The 23,904-nt window shown below is 37.1% G+C and overlaps 1 protein-coding gene across 1 annotated transcript; it reads left to right on the top strand.

Annotated features, from left to right (window-relative positions):
• Nucleotides 1-1,954: 1,954 nt before the first annotated feature.
• LOC132841781 (astrocytic phosphoprotein PEA-15) lies at nucleotides 1,955-23,591 on the top strand. The gene is made up of 4 exons (XM_060864309.1): nucleotides 1,955-2,266; nucleotides 21,913-22,087; nucleotides 22,227-22,382; nucleotides 23,280-23,591. The coding sequence occupies exons 2-4, from the start codon at nucleotides 21,916-21,918 to the stop codon at nucleotides 23,342-23,344; spliced, it is 393 nt and encodes a 130-aa protein (XP_060720292.1). The 5' UTR covers nucleotides 1,955-2,266; nucleotides 21,913-21,915; the 3' UTR covers nucleotides 23,345-23,591.
• The last annotated feature ends 313 nt before the right edge of the window (nucleotides 23,592-23,904 follow it).

Genomic DNA, 23,904 nt, shown 5'->3' with positions numbered 1-23,904 from the left:
AGTAATACTGTAGTACTGTAGCACTGTAGCTCCAGTCTAATATGAGGCCATGCTAATGATTGTGCAAGTCAGATTAGAATGTTGGTGTCAAATTTTCCATGAAATCTGCATGGAACCCGGAAGGAAACCTGCTCACTGAATAAACTATTGTCCTCATCACTTTTGGAACTACTGTAAAAGTATACTTGATCTCCATCTGTAATACAACAAGCTGAGATTGAATAGTGGTGTATGAAAAGTCCAATTCAAGCCACTCAGATCCTCAGAGTACAACTGCTGCACTGTGAACTTGCTTGAAAACATTACATCACGTGGAGCATATGACAGAACCATGCGCTTATGCTGTATTGAGGGTTTTGAACCAAGCCACACTGTTCTATCTGGTATTTTTATAAATGTTGGTGTGGTAGTAGTATTGCTGAACATATCATCCCTAGATTGTCGGCTAGCTGGGAGTTAAATTTCTGTGTTCATTTTGAATATCCATGTTTGATCATTTTGAAAATTGGAAAAGAAATGTTATACTTGTGAAATTTCAAACTGCATTTGCAAGCCACAATGCCCATGGATACATACTAATAGGATACTAATGCAGGATATAGTACTGTATGTCAGAATGTCAGGCTCCAGAAGGTTAAGATACAATTTTCAAAACATCTACAGCAAGTCTAATTACATATTTCATCACTGGAGGTCCTCCAGCCAAAGAGTCTTAGCTGTGTCATTCATTCATTCATTCATTCATTCATTCATTTAGTTTTCATTAGTAACTGTTTTATCTTGATCAGAATGGTGTTGGACCAGGGAGCACCAGTTGTGAGGATGGACAGGTTGTCAAACTATCATTTATTTTATAAGAGGACCTCTGTGATTACTCAAACATGTCTTATATTTCTATAGCACAGCAGCGGGACAGCTGGTATAAATAAGCTTTCAACAACAAAAATACATCCATCTAAGGTTTCATTTTTGGCATATTTTTAACAGAAACCACTGACACACCCGTAACACATCAGCAGTGGCGATTGAGAAGGTGCATGTAAATTAAAGTTGTGGGTGTAATAAACACAAATGAATTCTATTCTATTCTGATGTTATAACAAAAAACATTTGGGAACAGATGGTCAACACATACGGGTGTAATCCGGTGTCCACAAAAACTTTCACTGTATGGATAGATGGAACCATACTTTGAACAAGATGTTTGGCAGAAATATACACTTAGCATTAAAATTGCTACACCCCGCACTCCATTGTACTGCCCCCTGTGTCCATAGTCGGTACTGCAACACTCCAGAGTTCCCACAGAGAACATTCCATTCTCCTCCCAACATCCGCTTCACTTCATCCTAATCTTCAAAGGATATATTTAACTGTACTCTCAAAATGCATGGTTCACTAATACCTTCTGAAAATAATTTCCTTTATTATTGATAAGCACGTCTATTATGTATTTTTGCACGCACAACGGTGCGGATGCGGCATGCCGGAAATGGCGAGGACAGAAAAGAAAGAAGGAGGAATTACGAGACCGGATAGCGCGGTGACATCAGACCCGAAAAAATGTGTGTGTGTGTGTGTGAGAGAGAGAGAGAGAGAGAGAGAGAGAGAGAGAGAGAGAGAGAGAGAGAGAGTGTGAGAGAGAGAGAGAGAGAGAGAGTGTGTTTGTGTGTGTGTGAGAGAGAGAGAGAGAGAGAGAGAGAGAGAGAGTGTGTGTGTGTTTGTGTGTGTGAGAGAGAGAGAGAGAGAGAGAGAGAGAGAGAGAGAGAGAGAGTGTGTGTGTGTTTGTGTGTGTGTGTGTGAGAGGGAGAGAGAGAGAGAGAGAGTGTGTGTTTGTGTGTGTGTGTGAGAGAGAGAGAGAGAGAGAGTGTGTGTGTGTGTTTGTGTGTGTGTTTGTGAGAGAGAGAGAGAGAGAGAGAGAGAGAGTGTGTGTTTGTGTGTGTGTGTGTGAGAGAGAGAGAGAGAGAGAGAGAGAGAGAGAGAGCAAGAGGCGGATTCCATTCTCAAACCGGCGAGACAGCGGATGCACGCACGCACGCGGACGCAGTAACTTCGCCGGCCCGGAAAAAAACGCGCCTATATTTTCACTGTTAACCGCTTTAATCGACCTCTTTTCATGCTTTGCTCCGGAAGGTTATTGTAATTATTTGGACTTTGGCAGTTGCCAATAATTCACAGCTTTACCTTCTATTACAGCAGAAAATAAGTGAGAGGAGAGCGATCATCCTCATCCAGTCTCTCTCAGTGACTCACTGCTACAGCCTGAGTAAGTACAGGATGCCTGATGTCTTTCATTTCATTTCAGTGTTTGATTACACTTTAGAATTTAACAGAATGATCATAACTTGTGTCACGACCAGGGCTGTATATATATATATATATATATATATATATATATATATATATATATATATATATATATACCTGGCTGAATGAATTGATATCTAGAGAGATGAATTAATGCCACCAGGGTCTCAGTAACGATGAAAGTTCTGTTTTCTTTAAACATTTCTGATAAAGACGTATTCAGTGTGAACACGATCAATAAAATATGTATAGATTTATAACCATTAGGAGCAGAGGTAAGCACCAATATATGACAAAGCCAAACAGTCGTGATTAGAGGCGCTCGATTCAGATGATTTTATCTCTCGATTAAACCTGACGTGAAGGCGTTTTCAGTTTGCATAGAATTATCATGATATTTTAGTGTCACCATCTGGGAAGCGCCATTGGTCGGGTGGAAAGGTTAATAGTCATATGGATCTTGTTGCTATATGTAGCTTGAATTTGACACGTGAGATATTACATTAATATCCATGGAGTTGAATTAACATCAACCGTGTTGCATTACCACTTACACTGTCCATGTCTATCCAAATGTACAGTAAGACTGCACTAGTTTCTGTTCCGTTCAGAACTTCTGTACACTTAAGACGAATGCCAGGTGAAAACACACACTTGATAATATTTATATACGATAGACCCCAGTAGAAGCAGGTAAGTACCAGGATATATAATTAAGAAGGAACTGTATCTAAAGTAAAGCACAGTAATGTGTATACGTGCCCTGTCCAGATTTTTCCATATCAGCTGACTAAGAGAGTGACAAGAAACAAGGTTCTGCAAAAAGCATCCTGACTCAAGCTTCCCAGAATGCTGGCCATAAGTTAGGCTAAAATGGAATATAAAAAACAGCCAGAATTAAGACTTGATCAAAATGGAAGGCATATAATTGTCTGTTTCAAGAGCTTTTGTTTATTCCAGTGATTTTGTTTTGCTTCTATTAAACAAAAGGCAGAAGAGCACAAATTGCTTCTCTTCATCTACTTCCTGGCTCAGTTTGTGTTTGTGTGTGTGTGTTTGTGTGTGTGTGTGTGTGTGGTTTCAGGCAACGATTCAAGCAGTTGCTCAAAACCAAAAAAGTCTTTCCACAGCTCTTTTTTTTATTTTGACAACAGCTTGTCAAAGTGGAAAATCTGCATTTTCCAACTCTTAGATCCTGATGCTGTTGTTGTTCTTCTTTTGCTTGTCATATATTTTCATTGCATTTTCTACTTTGTCAGATCTATAAACCCTGCCTGCCTGTCCTAACCCTGCTCTTTGTTGCTGCTCAGTGAGCTTCCCCCTCCTGCACAATGTAATTTCCGCTGGTCTGTCATTCACATTGTGCATCCTTCATTATGTATCAAATAGCAGCAGAATTTCTCAGTGCAATAGCAACAGATGTTTTCTGTTGTGTGTGTGCTGCGACAAAGTGGAACGATAGCATTTGATATAATAGGTAAGGAAATATAATCTAAAAACATGCTATGCTTTCAAGATGTTACGTAAGAATTCTTTTGGGGCAGTGGTTTTGTCCTGGATTTTGGCTGTGTGGTGTGTGTGTGTGTGTGTGTGTGTGTGTGTGTGTGTGTGTGTGTGTGTGTGTGTGTGCGTGCGTGTGTGTGTGTGTATTCTGGACTTCCTTTCTAGACTTGTTCTATTAAAATATTGGTGCCAAATTGCAGGCCTCTTGAGACCACAGATTTTGGAAAGGTTGGTGTCCAAAATGAGATCACATATCAGACAGTCCTCTGCTGTGGGAAACAAAGTGTTCCAGTTATTTTTCCACTTTCTGTGAGACGCATAATATTAGGTAAATGTTAATAACCGTGTTATCATGTTAACGTTACAAAAGATAAATGTGTATGTTTGAGAACTGTTTTTAGCTTATAAACTGAGTAAAAATGAGTTTTTTAGCTTATAAACCCACAGTGGTTTGTGTCCTTGCTTGTTCCTCTCAGTGATCATGCTGCCATTTTAAGAAATGTATCAGTATTGATTTTCATTGACTTTCACACTCTACATGAAATCAGCATCAAAGGTTTTAAAATGAGAACCTTTGAAGGAATGCGTTTTTTTTCTTTTCTATCCAGCATCAATATTCCACATGAAAGCTCAGGATGTTCACTGAAGTGGAAACACACAGGCGATGAAGAAAAAAGAAAAAAAATCACGTAGCAGATTTTCAACATAATAATTTTTGAAACATTTGTAAACGTTAGTAACGTTGGTTGCCATTTTTAGTTTGTTAAAATGCCGGTTATTACAAAATACCAATTAAAAACCAATATATGTAATAAAAATGCAATGGAAATGAAAGTGGATGTGTTAAATTCCAGTCTGTTTTTATCCTCAGCTGCTTGTCTAGCTTGTTGTACGTCATACTTTCAATCAGTTTGAGGTTTGAGGCCAGTGTGCTGCCATACTTTTGTTTAGTTTTAGGTTAGCTTTTTGCTAATCAGTTTTTGTGTGGCGCTCTATGGACAAAGAAACTTGACAAGAACACGTCCGGATCAACTTTGTTGTACAAATCACATGGTAGAAATTTGTATCAAATAATATACCAATTGTATCAGTGAACTTATTTAGTCAGTTGTTCTGTGATGAATTTTATTTCAAAGCAATAAACAAAGCAATGTTGTGTTTTTCAGTTGAAAGATAGCTAACTTTTGTTTGCCAGATTTGTGCTGGCTGAAACTGTTGGGATTGGAGATGTCAGATCTAGCAAAGTATCAATCAGATTTTGACATCTGCTCACATTAGTCCTTCTTTTTACCCAAAACACACTGACTGGGGTGACGTCTTTCTTTCGTCTCACTCTTCCTCACTTAGTTATAAACACTTCCCACACATCAGGCAGATCTCCCAGCTAACAACACATGCATCCAAGGCATATAAACCAACCATTTGTATCGTTTGAAACTGCTGCTTATTCACCATCATGGATATAGCATGCATGATGATTGGCTAGTGTTGCTGAGACTCTTTCCTTCCTGAGACCACAAGCAATTTTGCTTTTAAATTTAAGCTGTGGCATCATCAGGATTCAAATTTACAATCAGGATGATAGGGCGAACATTTTTGTTTTGCACCACTACAGAGTTTTTAAGCATATGGCCCAGGCTTGGGGATGTAACAGGATAAGTGCTGTAGATTTAAATAAATTCTACATCATTTCTAATAGTCCCCAGTCAATAAGGCCTCTTAGAACTCTGGATCAAGGAGAGCTGTGAATAAAGCTACAGTTTTCTGAGCTGACTGTAAGAATATAATAATGACAGTTTAACTAGTCGTTGTGTGAGTCATGCACGTGCACATAAACTTGAACAGGAATATAAACACAGATGAATGAGGACATAGAGAACATAACATCTTGATATTTGCTCATAATCATAGTCATAATCTAACCAGTGTGAAGCCATCAACCCACAGACCATCTGACTTATCTAGACTCTACCACACAAACTCCATTACCCACAACCCCCTGACTGGTGGCAACACCATTCGGACAAACAGGTGTGCCCTCTCTGGGGATCTGCCAAGTGTCCAAAGCCTGTAAGGAACAATTTAAAGCATCAGAATTCATGCAGAGCAATTAGGAGCAGTCAAAAGCCCAGAAAGCTTTTAGCGGACGTTCCTGTTCATGACATTAGAATGTGTGTAGATACACTTCAAATACGGTACAAATAATATTTATAGCAAAGTGCTGATGAATGTTTGATTCTGCTTGATTCAGATCCTATATCAGCTGCTACAGCAGTAGTTCCAGCTGCAAGGGTTTATATTCTGCTCATGACTTAGACCAAAACTTAAATTGTATACAAGTAGAAATTTTAATATGATTATGTTTTCTATAAAGAGATCTTTATTAGCATTTTAGCAAGGAGTCACCGATGTCAGAACTATTCAATTCCATTTCAATTCAATTTTAATTGTATTTGTATTGCACTTTCAACAGTGCAAATAGTCACAGGAATATATACATTTACAGAAATATATCAATTCAAGATATAAATCATGCATTTTATCTTTACATCTATACCTGATAAGCAAGCCAGAGGAGACAGTGACAAGAAAACACTTCCTGAGACAATATTTCGGAGAAACCTTGAGAGGAACCAGATTCAAAGAGAGAGAAAGAAAGAGAGAGAGAAAGAGAGAGAGAGAGAGAGAGAGAGAGAGAGGTGGTGAGGGAACAGCTGTTATACTGTACACTCTGTTGTATAACTGCATAATAGTCAGTCAGTTGCAAACTGTAATATAAGAAGAATACAACCCTCCAGGGTGGTCACTGGTTATCTCCATATAAATAAAAGTACAAACTGCGCTTTATTCTTTACATATATAACAGTATGCTGTTATATAAGTTTATCCATAAGCATCTGTTTAAAGTGGGAGTGAATGCAGTGAACTTTAGAATGGATCTTTTAGTTTGTGTATCTGTCATCTCTACTGTAGTCTATTTGGAAATGTATATTTTTTTTTACCATTATGCTGATAGTTGTTTGTGTATCTGTCATGTTAATATGTTGTGTTGATATGTTTACCGTTATGTTGATATCCCTTTGTGTGTCTGTCATCTCTACTGTAGTCTATTTGGAAATGTGAATTTTTTTATTTATTTTTTTTTTTTACCGTTATGCTGATAGTTTTTTTTTTTTTTTATAGTTTTTGTCATATTTGTTCAAATTTACATCTAATATTGTTAGTTCAAACTATATGTACAGGTGGTGGAATGCTTATACAATAAGACAAATAAACAATAAGACCACACCCACTTCAGGTATAAATATGAATCAACTATACTGTAGATATGAATATTTGGAGTACTAAACATATAATGATATTTTTATTGCTTATTAAGTCATAACTGTTAATTGACACATGGTTATTCCTTCCTCAGCTTCCTGGTTTATAGTAAGTATAAAGTTCTTTTGGTGTCTTAACCAATAATTCCTTCCCTGCAAAAAAATGGCATTTAAGCAAGTGAAAATATCTTGAATATAGTCAAATGTATCTGCTATTTCCTATTATTAAATTACAATGAACTAAAAATAAGATAATTAACACAATATTAGACAAGTCTTGACAAGTCGCCCTGTGCTGTTTGCAGGTTGACAAATTCTGATCATTTTTATAATTTATTTCTAAAAAGATGCAAATTAATGACTACAGAAGCTAAAATGTAGCATTTGAAATTAGTAAAATTGTCTAGAAATTGGTTTAACACTATTATTTGGTTAATTGTAATTTTATGAATAGGAAGTAAGATAAGTAGATTTTCTTTCAAAGTAGATTGTCTTTTATTATTATTATTATTATTATTATTATTATTATTATTATTTGTTTATTTGTTTGTTTGTTTGTTTGTTTTTTACTTTTTATTTTCATAGTTTGTCATGAAAATATCATGTGAACCGGTTTTTGTTGTAGCAGAAATCCGGACAGATTTGAAATTAGATGGGACTTGAACCAGCACCAGTCTTTCTGACTCATGAAGCTAGTTCACATTGAGGATTCTGTAACCATTCAGGCATCAAATGTAAAATCTTATATGACATCATATGAGTAATCACAATGCTGCCACTCCTTTAAACTGGACTGTGAAGTGCAATGATGATGTAATTGTGTTTTTTTTTTTAGACATGACATACGGCCTTTTATGAGACCGTGTGTCATGTCGACAAAGAACTTGTGTAGTGTGGAGGACAGAACGAGTAGAGTGGGGAATGAATCATATATATGACAATAAATATGACACAAAATTAGATTTAATTAAAGTAGATGAAAAGAATCAAATCACTGATTTCAGTCATGACTCAGCACTATTATCCTGTTTGTTGCTTTTTGGTGCAGAGGCAGACTGGGTAAAATGGGTGAATGCATTTATTGTACTGATGCTCCTGAAAATTGGCCAGTAATTATTTTGTACCACAGAGACATTGATTATTTCAAAAGAAAAAAAGGTGGCAGATGGGGTAACTTTCACACAATACCACTGTCACTGAGTCTTTGTGTGTATCTTTGAGAGAGTAAGAGAGTAAAAGAGAGAGAGTGATCAGAATTTAGATCACTGTGTTTGTTTTGTGTGTGTGTGTGTCCAGACTGCAGCTGTGACCCTAGCTGAACACTGAGGTTAAGTCATCCTGTTCCCAGTTCCTCCTTCCTCTACCCCCCCACCGCCCCCACCAACACCCCCCCCCCACACACACACACACACACACACACACACACACACACAAGTTTGTGTGTCGATGTTTCAGTGTGTTGGAGTAGTTTGGCTAAACATTCAGGTACATACTGCAGAACTGAAGTGAAAGAGAGTGGAGGAGGAGAAAAATGAGATAATAGGAAATGAAAGCTATGAAAAGCAGAGCAATGTGAGACTTTCTTTCTCTCAGGATCTTGTTAGCACCTGAAATGCAAGGTGTCACATTTTCACCCTATTGTTCTGAAGGACTGATTGTTGCTTAATGCTGTACCACAGTCTGTTTTTAACACAATACGGTCATGTTCATTTGGTGTACAAAGCAATATTTAGTGTAATGTCCATCCAGATCTAAAGATGAATTTTTGCTCTATGTTTATCTGTATGAATTCACCTCATACGTACATTCACTGTCTATTTTATTTTAGCAAAGCCTCAAAAAAAACACTATGTTAATTTATTTCCAGGCCATCTCACATGCACAGTCGGGTCTATAAATATTTGGACATCAATATTATAAGTTGTTGGTAGTTTAGCCTCAGACGTCACACCCACAAACTGTTGGCTGAACATCAAACATTTACGATCCGCCTGGAAACAAAGCGGAAATCTTCTCATATGGATGAAGTGTTTACACCTTAGTGTTTACAACTGTGACAATGGACGCTTACGTATGAGGATCAGCTAAATTTTAGCAGGATTCTAAAAAATAAGTGAAGTTTCCAGTATAGACTCTGAGTATACATTATAGATTTGCAAGACTTTCTTGAATGAATGATCTGTTCATACTGTAAATGATCACAAAACAAACTGTGATTGGTTGCTCTACTTGTCAGTCAGATTGCTCTACTTGTCAGTCAGTCTTGTTTAGTCCTTGGCTAATAAAAGCTGCTATGGAGTCCAGACCTTCTGCTGTTAGTCTGAAGTTCTAGAAACACAAGACTATTGGTAGTTCAACCAACAAATTGGAGATGAAATTAAAATTTCAGTGGTATTATTTCATGTAAGGATTTTTTCATACAAAAGTACAACGCTATTTTTTTATTTGGGTAACTGTTTTGAAAATGTTTTTTTAACCAGTAATAGAATAATTAATACAGTTATTTTCCTTATTCTTATGTGTCTCACCTTTTTGGTGTTTCTGAGTTCAACAGAAGATTCAAGGTTGATTTGGCCAGTTTTTGTTAGATCTTATTAGTTTGTTTTGATATGTCAGCCTAACAATGTCTCGATTCATATGCATTGATATGTCTTTAAAAATAGGTTTCTATATATTTTATATACTCAAAATTATATGTTTGGGGCAAAACAAGTCAGTTTATTACCAGAATAACACTATACACCCAGTGAAGCATGGTGGTGGCAGCATCATACTATGGGGCTGCTTGTCTTCAGCTGGGACCGGGGCTGAGCTCAAAAAAGGGGGAAATCAAGGATAACTCCAAATTCCAAACTATGTGGAATGCCTAGGTACATAACTTACTAGCAGCAAGTGGCATCTGACAGATAGTGACCTTTATAAACATGTTAGTTTATATAATAGGCAGCCATTTGCTGTGTTTATGTTGTGTGTGAGCTGTGAGATGCAAAATGTAGGTCAATAAAGTAGCTCCCCTCAGAGCTGTGTGTCCATTAAAGCAGAAATGATCAAATTGTTTCAATTACCGAACTTGTTGGAGTTCTGTTGATGGAGAAAGATTTAGATAATTAGAATTTGACAGTTTTAGTGGATGCTTGTGTGCACTTGTAGAAAATAAGCATCCTGTTTCAAGGAGCATTTAAGTCATATTTCTTAATATGACTTGTCATGATGAATGACAACTGATCCACATTGTGATAAACAGTGTGATCGACATATTAAACGTTAATATTCAATGTCCAATATTAAATGCAGCTAATATATGCTATTCATGAATACATAAAGTTGTAATTGTTGGAAAATTGCTGTTGTATAGGAATAAGACCATCAGTGATGTGTTGTTATTGATAAATTATGTTTAGTTTGTTGAGTTTTTTCTTGCTTAACAGTTTCTGTTCTCTTAAAAAACTCCCAGTAGTTTGAAACTCTCCTGTTAATTAAACCTTCCTTTAAAAGTTCTGGGTGAGTCATCAAACAAGCTAGGATGAATGTTTATAAGCCCCTGTGAACTAATCTTGAATCATTTGTAAGAACAATTATTCTCAGGTCATTAAATGCATTTGTCTTAAAGTAAGCTATCCTTGTGTTTGTGTGTGTATGTGTATGTACAGTACAGGCAAGAAAGAAGTAAAACATGCCACGGTGCAGAGGGCATGATAAGGCATTTGCTAGTTAGATTAAAAAGCAAGTCAAAAATATCTTTACACACACACACACACACACACACACACACATACAGTACACACACACAAATGCTTAGACACTTCAGGGAATGCTGTTAACAGAATATAATCTGAATAGTCTGGATAGTGTTGCATTCCTCAGCAGCAATTAGCCAGTGTAGGTGAACGAAATTTAAAAAAATTGAATAATACACAGTTGCATTTAATGTTTTGGACCTTCCACAAGACAGGTTATTTCCTATAAACAGTCATTATCATACCAGCTGCTTTTTTTCTTTTTAGAGACATTAATAAGAACAAAAAATCTTACTGAGAAATCAGAAGAGAATACTTTCTTGTGTGCTAAAAACCTCTGACCATTACAAAGTGTTGACACCAGAGAGACTCATTCAAAACCATCTCTGTAAATATATATATAGAGAGAGAAATATTTTAAATATATAAATGAAGATAATATGATTTTTAAAAAAAAATAAATATATATATATCATATTATCTTTATTTATATATTTAAAATACACAACAATAGATTTGTTACCATAGAATTGATGCCATTAGATTGAGTGAATCAGTATGAGCTTGTAAAATAAATTACAGCTGGCGATAATGTCAGAAATGCTGATACCATTTTCAAACCAATCAAATTTGAGTATTCAACACCAGTGCAGTCTACTGTTATCGATACCGTAGTCCGATCGTTGATGCGCTGCTCCTCTCCTCTCTTATCTGCTAATGACTTATGTACAGAAGTAGATACTTAATAGTATCGATTTTTCTACAGTTAAGCTAAATGGCAATAAATGAATTTAAAAAGAATGAAAGAAAGAAAGGAAAGAAAGAACTTGTGAAAAATGTAAAATTAGGTTACTTGGCAACTTGAAATGCATTGTGAGATAATAAGAATCAGCATGAATATTACTGCTGAGAAAGATTGTGAGGTGATGATTATATTTTGTCTGTGGCTAAAAGCTACAAACACATATTTAGGAAAAGAGTGTTTTTAAGCAAGTTTTAAGTGTGTGTGGGAGACAGAGAGAGAGTGGGGGGGATTAACTGTGGTCTTACAGTAACTCCGATGTCCAGTCCAGCTGCTGTTATTTCCTCTGCCCTCTAAGTCCGGCCAGGAAGCGTTCCCATGGTAATGGCAGGAACCACGTTTGGGCCACCAATCACAGCTGAGTCTCCATAAAGACTGGGCAGGACTCCAGTGCGAGAGAACAAATAGATGGAAAGAAGTAAACAGGTAGAAGTGGAAAAGGGGGACAATAAAAAAGGAAAGTAATAAATGGAAGTAGTATGTGCTTGTCTTAATGTCTTTCCTTTTTGCAGACTGAATTCACACTGAGCAAAGCAGAATGTGTGTGTGTGTATGTTTGCGGAGTGATGTAAAACGAATCTGCTGCTTTCAAGAAAGGGGAAATCAGGGATGTTTGCATACAACAACCCCCCCTTTCCCACCACACACACACACACACAAACACTCACACGCACTCATACTCGATTTATCTCTGCACTTCAGCAATACAGTAAAGTTCAATACTGGAGGTGAACTGAGCCCTCGAATGCAGTCAGGTTTGAAGAGATTTGTGTGTGTGTATGTGTGTGTGTGTGTGTGTGTGTGTGTGTGTGTGTGTTATAAGGACCATCTGGCTCCACAGTACTGAGGAATGTGCAATAAACCAGATGTGAAATGAGTAAGTCTAAAACTATATGGAAGCACACACACAGACACTATTTCCTTTTTTTATGTCCTTTTCCTCTTTATGTATGCGTGTGCAAGAGTGAGCGAGTGCATCAGGATCAGCTGCACCGATCTGAGCTGATGTATCGTGACTCTGTACATTAAGCTCAGAGGATATCTGAAAATAGAAAAATGACTGGCCTACATTTTCTCGCTCGTGCATTGGCACAGCGGTTGCGTTTTCATTTTGTGTGTCTGGATTGCACATGCTACCGTGCTTGTGTCCGTTCATTCTGCTAAAGGATAACAGTGAGCCTCTTAAAATCTAATACTGACGAAGTGTTATATCACGTTTACTGTGATAGAGCATGAAAGCACAGCTGTGTCTTGACTCGCCGGATGTTTCGACTGGAAATTTATTTCTGCTTTGCCATGTGTTGTGTTAACATTTATGAGAAGTTTCCGTATGAACGAGTTCCATGTGGCCCACCCGCATAGGTGTTTCTCAATAGTTGTTAATAGTTGATTGCATTGTTTTAGTCCTAATACATGCCATTAGTAGAAGTAATAGGTTATATTACTGCATTGGTTTGGTGTTTAACGTTGACTGACAAAAATTCTGTACTGTCACCTCGTCTATCCGAAATACATCTGAACTCATTTTTCTTCATTAACGAGTTTACTCTTTGTACGTTCATAGCCATTACAGTAACATAATAACCATGAGTGAGTAAATCAATAAATCATTCATCATGTTAAATCATATCGCTATATTTATAGCAATATTTTGAGCTATCATTTAGTTTATATTCTAAAATCTGAATTTGGTTACTTGAACACCAGCTCTGATAGTAGGAAAGAAAGTAAGAATCCGTAAGAAAAATATATATAAAAAAAAAAAGCTTATATTAAGATGCTAGTTCTGATATGTTGTTTTTTATGGTAACAGCTAATTTGCAGGGACTTGATTGGTGAAATACTCTACTTAATATAATAAACAAAGAAAAAATGTAATCTTTAATTACAGGGTGATGTTTAGAAGACTGAAACTTCAAGTCAGATAAAAAAGTGAAGCTGATGATGGAATGGTTGTTTTTAGCTGTTACTATATAAATGATAACAGGAACTTGGATGTTCTGCAAAAAAAGCCCTACAGAGCACTAAGACAGCACTGGAGATCAGAGACTCCTTCCAAATGTGTTAAATAAACATCTTTGTACAGACTATGATTATATGTTTTTTTCTTTGTTAACCAATGGAGCATGTGTCATGCACTAAGTGGATGTTAGTACAGAACTAGCCCTGTTACTATAGAAACAATAGCGCATCAGCATATTAACCAATCAGATTCAAGAATTCAAGGACAGTATATAAAACCTACTGTATGTTGTTTTAGGTTGAAAAAAAGAATAAATAAAAAAAATAAACATCCTCACAGTGTCAAATATCTTCACATTAACCAGGGGCGTACAAAAATTTTCTATTTTACAAAATCTGTTTTTAAATTGATTTGAAAAAGGGAATCAAACCATTTTGTTTGCTTACTGAGGTTAAGGATTGGGATCGTGTTAGACAATTAGGAATAACAAGTTTTTAGCAGCAATTATTATGATAATGGGACTATAGAGCTAGAACTGTTTCTATGGAAACAATAGTGTATCAGCGTATTACCCAATCAGATTCAAGAGTGTAGAACGCCAACTTATTTCCATCCTCATTTTTCAAATATTCAAAAATGAGGATGGAAATAAGTTGGCACTCTACAGTGAGTAAGCAGAGTTTGAAAAGTGAAACATCAAGAGTGGAGATTTGATTGAATAAAATGCAGACAAATTGTTAAACAAGATGTGTTTGTATTGTATTAAAGAAATCAGTTTATGTAAAGCAAGATGAAAGCTTGATTTAATAGTGAATTACACACACACGTCTATTCAACTAATGAAATATTACAGCCTTTAAAATGGAGACTGGGATTCCCCAAAAAGGAAATAATAAGGGGAAGTGAACCAAAGTCTACTAAGATCCAGTACATACAGCCAAGAATAGAAAAGTAACAGTATAGAAAAGAGATGATGATTGCATCGTATGTATGTGACTATTTTCAGAGTCCCAAAGAACACTGAAAGACCAAAAGAGTACCAAAATTCCTTCCAGATTTACAAAAATTTTGGTGGCACACATATACAACCTGTAAATTGTAAGTGGCTGCAAGTGTACGTCACTTTAATTCATTCTAATGTAATACTCAATACTTTTTCTGTTTTATTTTTTTTTAACAGACAGATTTGCAGGAATGAAAGTAACTAACAGCCAAAGAGGGACACATACAATATATCCCAGAAACACATATACTGGGATGCCTTGATTTTGTCGTTCCACGGACATAAGAACACTTTACAGCCAATGTGTAAATTTGGACACACAGGATACATACCAGAAAATGTCTGCAATTAGAGTTTCAGTGCATGGTGAAGCTCTTTTAGTGAAAATGCAGCAGAGTAAATATTGAGGGGGAATACAGAGAAAATAGTGTGGTTAAGGGTGAAACATGGTGGTGGCAGCATTATGCTATGGGGCTGCTTGTATTTAGCAAAGTTTGCTCTCAGTACCAATCTCTTTTGGTACAAACCCTTCAGGACAGGTTTGTAGACATTTTATATGCCTGTTTTAGTTCATTTTTATCATGTCAGTCGATTATTAAACTCTCCTGGGTGCCTGATACAACCTGGGCTTATTACAGCTTCCTTGTTGTCTGATGGCATTACTGATTTCAGTCAGTTTTAAACTTTCTAAAAGGCAAATAATAAACACGGTATGCACTAAATCTTCCAGCTCCACCACTGCAGCATGTTAATACAGACACACTAAGTCCATTTCCTGCATTTTTTTCTATTTGAAAAAAAAAGTCTTATAAATATCAGATAGTTTCAGTTAAATTATTAATATAAAAAATATAAAAAGACTGAATTTCACATTTGTCTCCTCATACATAAACTTAGACAAACTCAGGTGCTTCCATAAATGCAAACGTTTTTTTTACAAGCGATAATGATTAGCTAAAATACTAGATAATAAGTATATGCTCTTGCAAACAATTTATAATTTAATAATTCTTTTTTTATCCTGTGTGTGTGTTTGTGTGTGTGTGTGTATGTGTGTGTGTGTGTCTCTCGCCTCTTTAATCACAGAGTTGCCATGGTTACATTTTTCACTACAGTTTCTTGGCACGTTTAAGCCAACAACAACTAACAGAAACCTGTTGCAATGTTTGAGAAGACGCATAAAACCAGATTGATTGGAATCACATTTCTGGAACACTCCAGATTCAAGTCTTTTTCTAAACAGATCCAATATTTTATTTTAGCTAGATTGTTTGCAGTAAAAAATGTATTTTTTATTAGTAAGAGTTGATAAGAGTTTTCACGCTTTATAAAAATCTAAACAGCATAATTAATGTACATTATATTCTAAATTTAATGACACTCATATCAAGTCAAGTCAAGAAGTCAAGTCAAGAAGCTTTTATTGTCATTTCAACCATATATAGCCGTTGCAGTACACAGTGAAATGAGACAACGTTTCTCCAGGATCATGGTGCTACATAAAACAAAGACAGGGCTAAAGACTTGTAAGTAGTCTTAGCCACATAAAGTGCAACTGTGCAACGTGGTGCAAACAGTGCAGGACAAGACAAACAAGACAGACAAGACAGTGCAGGACAAGAGACAGTGCAGGACAAAAGACAGTGCAGACAAAAAGTACAAAAAATACAATACACAAAAGACAATAGACAGTAAACCTAAACAGTGCCGACTGACCAGTGTAAATACTGTATGTGAATACTGAATGTTCAAACAATATTTCGTGCAGTAACATTAGAATGAACACATTTTCTTAGCAGCGGGTCCTTGAGATAATATATGGAATTGTGCAAAAACAGCAAATGACTGAAATATTGTATAGTATGTGCAAAATGGTTGAAATGTTGGACAGTTTGTGCAAAAGAGCAAAAAAAGTGTGCAAAACAGCATGTAAACAGTTATAGTATAGTATAGTTATATAAACAATATAGTTTTTTGACATTTTCTTCCAAGGCAGATTTCTGTGAAGTGCAATACCATGACAAGCAGTTCCATTTTTTTTTTTTTTTTTTTTTGACAGCAATTTTGTCCACTGACACTGAATAATGAGGACAAATCACCATCATTAGGGAGCGAGAGAGATGCGTGTTCATGGCTCCAGCCTTGAAGGCTGCGTTAGTGCACACTGTAGAGTCGCTAAATAGCGAGCCTGCTGATGTCATCGGGAGTAGCTCAATTGGAAATAAAAGATATTCCTTTAAATCATCTTCACTAGATCTCTTGAGAGACATCGTGTGTGGTTCACTGGCGGAACATTTTGCAGACGGAGCAGTGAGTAATACGACAACGGCATGCTGTTTTATTTTTCATTTCAGCTTAGAAATCAGATCTATTGGCATAGAAAGGGAATTTTTTTTGTAGTCTTTTTCTTTTACTGTTCATTTAAATGAATAATTCTCATATGTTGCAAGGCTCCAAATATGGATGTGTTATGTATAAACAGCAACATTGGTGTTAGTGTTTATAGAACTAACTGTTAGTGTTTATAGAAGCGTGCATGTGCGTGTTCACGATCACATATTTATTATCTCTTAAATGATATTATGTTCCTTTTAGTCGTTTACTAAGTTGTTCCGTCTCCCTTTGTCATTTGTTCTGGGAATCTTTTTCTTCCTGGAGCGCCGGGTCCGAGGGGCGAAGCGGGAAACTTCGTAGGGGGTTACACTCTTGCCCTGTTGCTAGGTTACAGTCTCCCGTCTCTAAAAGGCAAGCTCGATCTGGTTGTCATGGTAATCTCAGCCGTGTGAAGGGTGAATGGCGTTGTGGTGGTAGTGCCATGGCTGAGTTTTGGACACACACACACACACACACACGTGCATGCACAATCATGCATCACTGCAATGTATTTTTAATAGAGACAGTAGAAATGGGTGGAAACAAGAGAATGCTAGTAATGTATGAAGCTTTTACAGATAATTTTGTTAGAATAATCAAATAACTGAAACATGTTGCAGTTGCATATATTGTAAATATATTACTCAAATTTTGACTCAGGTGAAAAAAAAAATTTTTTTCACGCTTGCTTTTTTTCATATTCCAAAATGTTTCTCACTCATTTATCACTACGTCATAGAGCTCCTTTTATTCGTGTGCATGTTAGTGTTCATTTTACTTTCTTAGCTTGTTAAATCTGTTTAATGAGGGATTTTAATAGTTATTTTTAAGTGACCACGTAGCACATGCCTTCCATTTTGCTGCCATTTTGGATGTCGACTTATCTGACATCCAAAATCCAAAGATTATCTTTCCACCCATGGATAAGTCAAAGGATAAATGACATTGTAACATGTAACACTTTCTTTTATTGACTTTAAGAGCATGTTCATATTTGATTTACTGTGATAACAAGATCTAATAGGTTTCTTAGACGATCCATATTTTTTATCAACTGTAACTAAAAATGGAGGAGAATACAGATGAATCATTCTTTATTAAATAAAATAATGACCTCATCTTTGGATCAGGTCACATCACACCACCACATCATTGATTATTCCTTACTTATCACTTACGTTATAACGGCTATGAATGTTTATTCTTCGAAGTCCTCTGTCCTGAAAACAGAAAATGCAACAGCTTCTCCTTTAACTATGAAGCACAGACACTAGAAACTGTCACCAGTTATATGTTTTTCTTCGATAAACACTAACAGTTTTTTATTTTGAATTTCAGTCAGAACTAGCATTTAGATTTAGCTTTAGTCTGAATTTAGCCTTTGTGTTTTGAAGGTCTAGTACACTGACACTAGACATTGGAGATTCTGCAGCATTAAAAGAGCAGTGTGTGGAGCCTAAAAGAGCAGCATGTAGATTGAGGGGCTCCCAGTCAGTCCCTGTAAAATAAAGAGGGAGTTAAGAATTTAGTCACGGGGAAGAGGACCTGTCTCAATTGTTGTTACACACACACATTTGCTTATGCACAAAAGAGGAAAATAGTCCTGACCTGACATCTCTCTTTCTCTCTTTCTCTCTCTCTCTCTCTCTCTCTCTCTCTCTCTCTCTTTCTCTCTTTCTCTCTCTCTCTCTCACACACACACACACACACAAACACACACATGCACATACACAGTTGAACACATAGTTGCACACACACACACACACACAGAGAGAGAGAGAAAGCAGGAGACTGAGCAAGCAGACAAAAGCAGGCTTGTATATGAGAATGTGAAGGACAGATCCTTTCTCCAATTCTCTCTCGTGTGCCTGACAGGGGGCAGGCAGCATGGGGAACAATGTCATACACGTCCCAGAGAAGAGAGACAAGAACTGCAAAGAATGTGCCAAAAAATAATTTGAAGAGGAGTTAAGAAGAAAAGAGGCTTATGATAAAAACATGCCTAAAATCCACCAACGATAATAATCAGCTTCCTGCTTTTTATACACATCAGTGAGAAAATGGAATAAAAGAAACTAAAGAGCAGAAAATGTGCCATTCAAATAAGAAATAGGTAATGCACTAAATGCACTATGGAAAAGCATTTGTTTCTTTTTCCTTCTCGCTCACTGAATACGCGCATATTTTCACCTATGCGTAATGCAGGGCGGCCGTGCCGATCCTTCAGCGATGGCACAGTTGAAAATATGAACTCTGACGTTTATGGTAATGAGTGTGTAGGAGTGTTTACAATACTACTATCGGTGTCTGGAGAGCACAAACCTCCATTTACAGGAGCACTTTTGTTTGGCGAAGCCAATCAAACACCTTTTATTTAGCATACCACTTAAGATTGACCTAGCAAAGAGCCACCGTTTAACCTCTCTCTGAGATTCTGCATGGTTTCCCCTAGCACTTTAATGAAGCTGGGGATACTGCGGTGCAGGAATAACATTACATGGCAAAATACATTAGAGCTAAGGATATAATGGTTTGAAAAAGTCACAGCTTGATAACATTTACACAATATTATTTTGATAAAGGCTTTTATGCAAAGACAGCCACGTATCTGGATTTTTGTACTGTATTGTAATGACACCAGTACTGGTGGCATTGCTTTCAGGCAAGACGTGGAAGATATTCCTAACATACGACCTAAACGTATAACTGTCTCTCTTGACTATTCTCTCACCATGTCTCATGCATTGTTCATTCACAGGCCACTTTAATAAGAACACCTCTACACCTACTTGCTCCTTCATCCAATCAGCCACTCATGTTGGATAACATGTACTTAGATTAATATTTTGAACAGTATTTATTAGCTTCACTCTCAAAGCTTAAAAAGCCTTCATGCTGTGACATATGTTTATATGATGTTCTATATTTAGTTTTGATTAAAAAAATACCGGGGGCACGGTGGCTTAGTGGTTAGCACGTTCGCCTCACACCTCCAGGGTTGGAGGTTCGATTCCCGCCTCCGCCTTGTGAGTGTGGAGTTTGCATGTTCTCAATGTGTGGTTTCCTCCGGGTACTCCGGTTTCCTCCCTCGGTCCAAAGACATGCATGGACCTCCCCTGGTCCAAAGACATGCATTGGCACTCCGTTCAGGGTATATTCTGCCTTGATTCCCGATGACGCCTAAGATAGGCACAGGCTCCCCGTGACCCGAGGTAGTTCGGATAAGCGGTAGAAAATGAGTGAGAGAGAGTGAATGCTAGCCTTCCTGAAGTGAGATATGTTTATCTTTTGTATGTACAACTTAATCAGATTGTGACGTTCTCTGTTGAAGGAAATGACATTTAACTAGCAAGGTTTTAGACGTTGCTTTGGTAAAACATGCATTACAGGTCAGAAGGTCTGTGGACACCTGCCTATCACATCTGACCCATATGCCACCCACCACCACCACCACCCTGCTTCTATAATAAACTCAACACTTTTGGGAAGATTTTTCCCTTGAATTGTCTCTATTTATCCACAAGAACATTAGTAAAGTCAGGCACAGATATCAGGTAAAAGAAAGCCTTATATTTGACATTTTGGCAGCTCACTTTTGTTCATTTTTGCCTAATTTGCTTTGCCTGTTTGAGCCCATTTCCAAGCATCTGCTTTATCTGTTCATTTTCTTCTGAAACATGGAGTCTCTTGTTTGAGTCCATCCTTTAATAAGTCAGCGCTGAATTCCTGTTACTAATGCCTTCTATCACCCAGATATTGAAACTGCAATGCTTGTATTTAGGCCATGGCTCACTCCTTTATACCAGTTGTTTACATGTAGTATAGAGTCTAGTAGAGGAACTGCAGAGAGCAGAGGCTCATGATGTGTCAGTGTGCACGTGACGTCTTTGTGTTCCTGGTTTCATTTATTCTATTTTGTTGCATTATGTACATCTACTCGTACACGCACATACAGAGCTACATAATAGTGTTAGATAGTGAAGCCTACAGTTGTGAACAGTACAATTTGTTCACAGTTCGTACACAGAGAGCTCTGTGTTTGTGCATACAGAGGAGGGGATGTGTTTTACTGCCCCAGCAGTTCATTTAATCCATTGTCATTTAAAGTTGCTGCAAGCTTTCAGAATGAGCAGGAATATAAAATCTATATTAGAAAACTACACCCAATCAATCATAATTTAATGACAGCTTTCAAAATATTTCCAAAATAAAAGCCTTCTGAATCTTTCTATCAGGATATGTTCAGTAAGAGCTCCACTAGAGGGGCTCAGAGAGCTGTGCGTCATTCAGAGAAATTCAGGAGTGGCCAGTAACAAGCCGAATTGCCTAATAAAACTGCATCTTATTGCAGCAATTAATTCTGCAGTCCAACATTTGCATCTCCATTGCTTCTGCTTTTTTTTTTTTAGTAATTATGACACAAAATAATTTTGTTGTTGTTTTGTTTTGGTTTTTTTAACTGTGCAACCAACACCTTGTGCAAGCAGTGTAGCCTTTTGTCGACAGTTTGTTAGACAACTACTATCTTCTTACAGGAATCATGAAAATATTGCACCAAGCAATATTTTAAATCAGGGGTAGTGCTGGTTTAAGTAGTTAGGCTCTGCCAAGCAGCCACTGTTGTGCCATTTGTCAAGGCCTCTAAACCTCTCTGCTCCAGAGTGCTGTATCATGGCTGACCCTGTGCTCTGAACCCAACCTCCAATGTTGGTATATGGGAAGAAAGACTTTCACTGTGCTGCAATGTATATGTGACAAAATAAAGGCTTCTATTCTAAAAGTTTTTATTTAGTTAAATGTAATTCATGTAATGAAACACTTTTACATCTTTTGGATTGAAACTATGGTGGCTATCCATTCAGGTGTTAATTTAAACAAAAGTTCTTACCCATTTTTTTCAGATCATGTCAGAATACAGCTCTTTGCTGAAAGATCTTTGCGAGAACATCACTAACGAGGATCTGGAGCAGCTGAAGTCAGCCTGCAAGGAGGACATACCTGATGACCAGAGCAACTCCATCACTTCTTCCAAAGAGTGGTTCAGTTACCTGGAAAAAAATGATAAGCTAGCTCAGGGTGAGAGAACGGAGATGTGGGACGAACAACCTGTCATTCATTCATTTCCATTTCAATATTGTCTGCTTTAAAAGTTAATTCTAGAGAAGTTAGGTGACTTTCTTTGTACAGAATACATATGTATTTATGCTCTCTGTAGATAACCTTTCCTACATTGAGCACATCTTTGAGATCTCGCGGAGGCCTGATCTTTTGACCCGGGTCGTCGAGTACCGTACAACAGTGCTGAAGATCTCAGAAGATGATGAAATTGACACCAAACTCACACGGATCCCATCGGCCAAGAAGTACAAGGGTACCAATTTTTTCTTAACCAAAGACGTTTCCAAATTATGGTTTTATAACTACTATAATGCAAGAAATAAAAACGTCCACTGTGGACATGAGCCCTCAATGTTACATTAGGTCATAATTAACATAATTAACCAGAATTAATCTTATGTATGCACATTATGTATGCAATATTATGTATGCACATTATAATATATCACTAGAATAGTTAGAAAATAGAATGTTACAAAAGTTCCAGGTGCTTGAACTATGCTGCATTAAAGCATTAAAGAGAAATAATAAAATGTTCTATCGTAATCATAAAAATGTTCTATGGTCTGATGAGACCAAAATGTTTTTGGCTTCGAAAACATGCTACGTGGGACATGGAAGCCTAGTGGTCAAGGGGTTTTACTACTGATTAGAAGGTTGTGTGTTTGATAACCAGGTCCACTACTGGGCCCCTGAGCAAGGCCCTTAACCCTCAATTGCTCAGTTGTATAAAATGAGATTAAAATGTAAGTCACTCTGGATCAGGGTGTCTGCCAAATGCTGAAATGTAAATGCTGTAAACAAAGTGATACTGTAAGCTCAGCAGGAATCCAATACTGCTCCTTACTATGAGAACATCTCCACAGGGAAGCATGATGTAGGTAGCATCATGCTGTGGAAACACTATTTATCAGCATGGACTGGCCGGGGTTGAGGGCTAGATGAAGTCATTGCCACTGCAAGTAAATGTATGTAACAATGCATACAACATGCTGAGGGCATAGTGTGTCGTCAAAAATTAACAGACCATAGACAAAAGTGTGATTGATTATAAATTATTTAGAATTTTTGACCCCATTTTAATGAAATGTTACTATAAGATTTTGTGTAAAAAGTGTAAAAACCAAACACTTATTTTCATTTTTTTCAGACATCATTCGCCAACCTTCAGAAGATGAGATTATCAAGTTAGCCCCTCCTCCTAAGAAAGTCTAAAGTTGAAGTTTGTGACCTTTCTTCTTTGTCCATGACATTCCACCTTGTCAAATCGTCTTCGGCGTCCATCTCTAAACCCCGCCTTGTCCCACTCGCTCATCACAAGCTCATCACAAGCTGCCACCCGACCTGTTAAACAGCCAATTGAATAGACAGATGCTTCAAATCCACACTCTGAACCCTGGAGGCTCGAGAAGTTTAGAAATCCGGAAGAAGGTGAAAGAAGGAGTAAGAGAAGGAAAGATGGAATGGACCAAAAGTTAGTGTTTGCCGTGAGTGTCGCTGAGATTGTGTTTTCCTGCTATGGGAAATTGTTCTGTGAGTATGTAAGCTTGTGTGTATAAATCGAAGAGAATTTTAACTCTGACCATAGAAATGTTGAATGCAACAGTGTAGTCCAAGCAGCCGGTGTAACCGAGACCTCTTCACATATCTTATATGGTGATAAATCTTCCAGCCTGTTCCTTTTTAGTCTATGCTACTCTAAGTAATAGTGCAAGTACATTTCACTCGGCTGTAGATTCCCTTTAAATCTCACAAGATAACAATCTGCAAAAATG

This window comes from Tachysurus vachellii, chromosome 2 (genome assembly GCF_030014155.1).
Source record: "Tachysurus vachellii isolate PV-2020 chromosome 2, HZAU_Pvac_v1, whole genome shotgun sequence".
Lineage (NCBI taxonomy): Eukaryota > Metazoa > Chordata > Actinopteri > Siluriformes > Bagridae > Tachysurus > Tachysurus vachellii.
The sequence above is the reverse complement of the archived record's forward strand: the minus strand, read 5'-3'. Positions and strand labels throughout refer to the sequence as shown.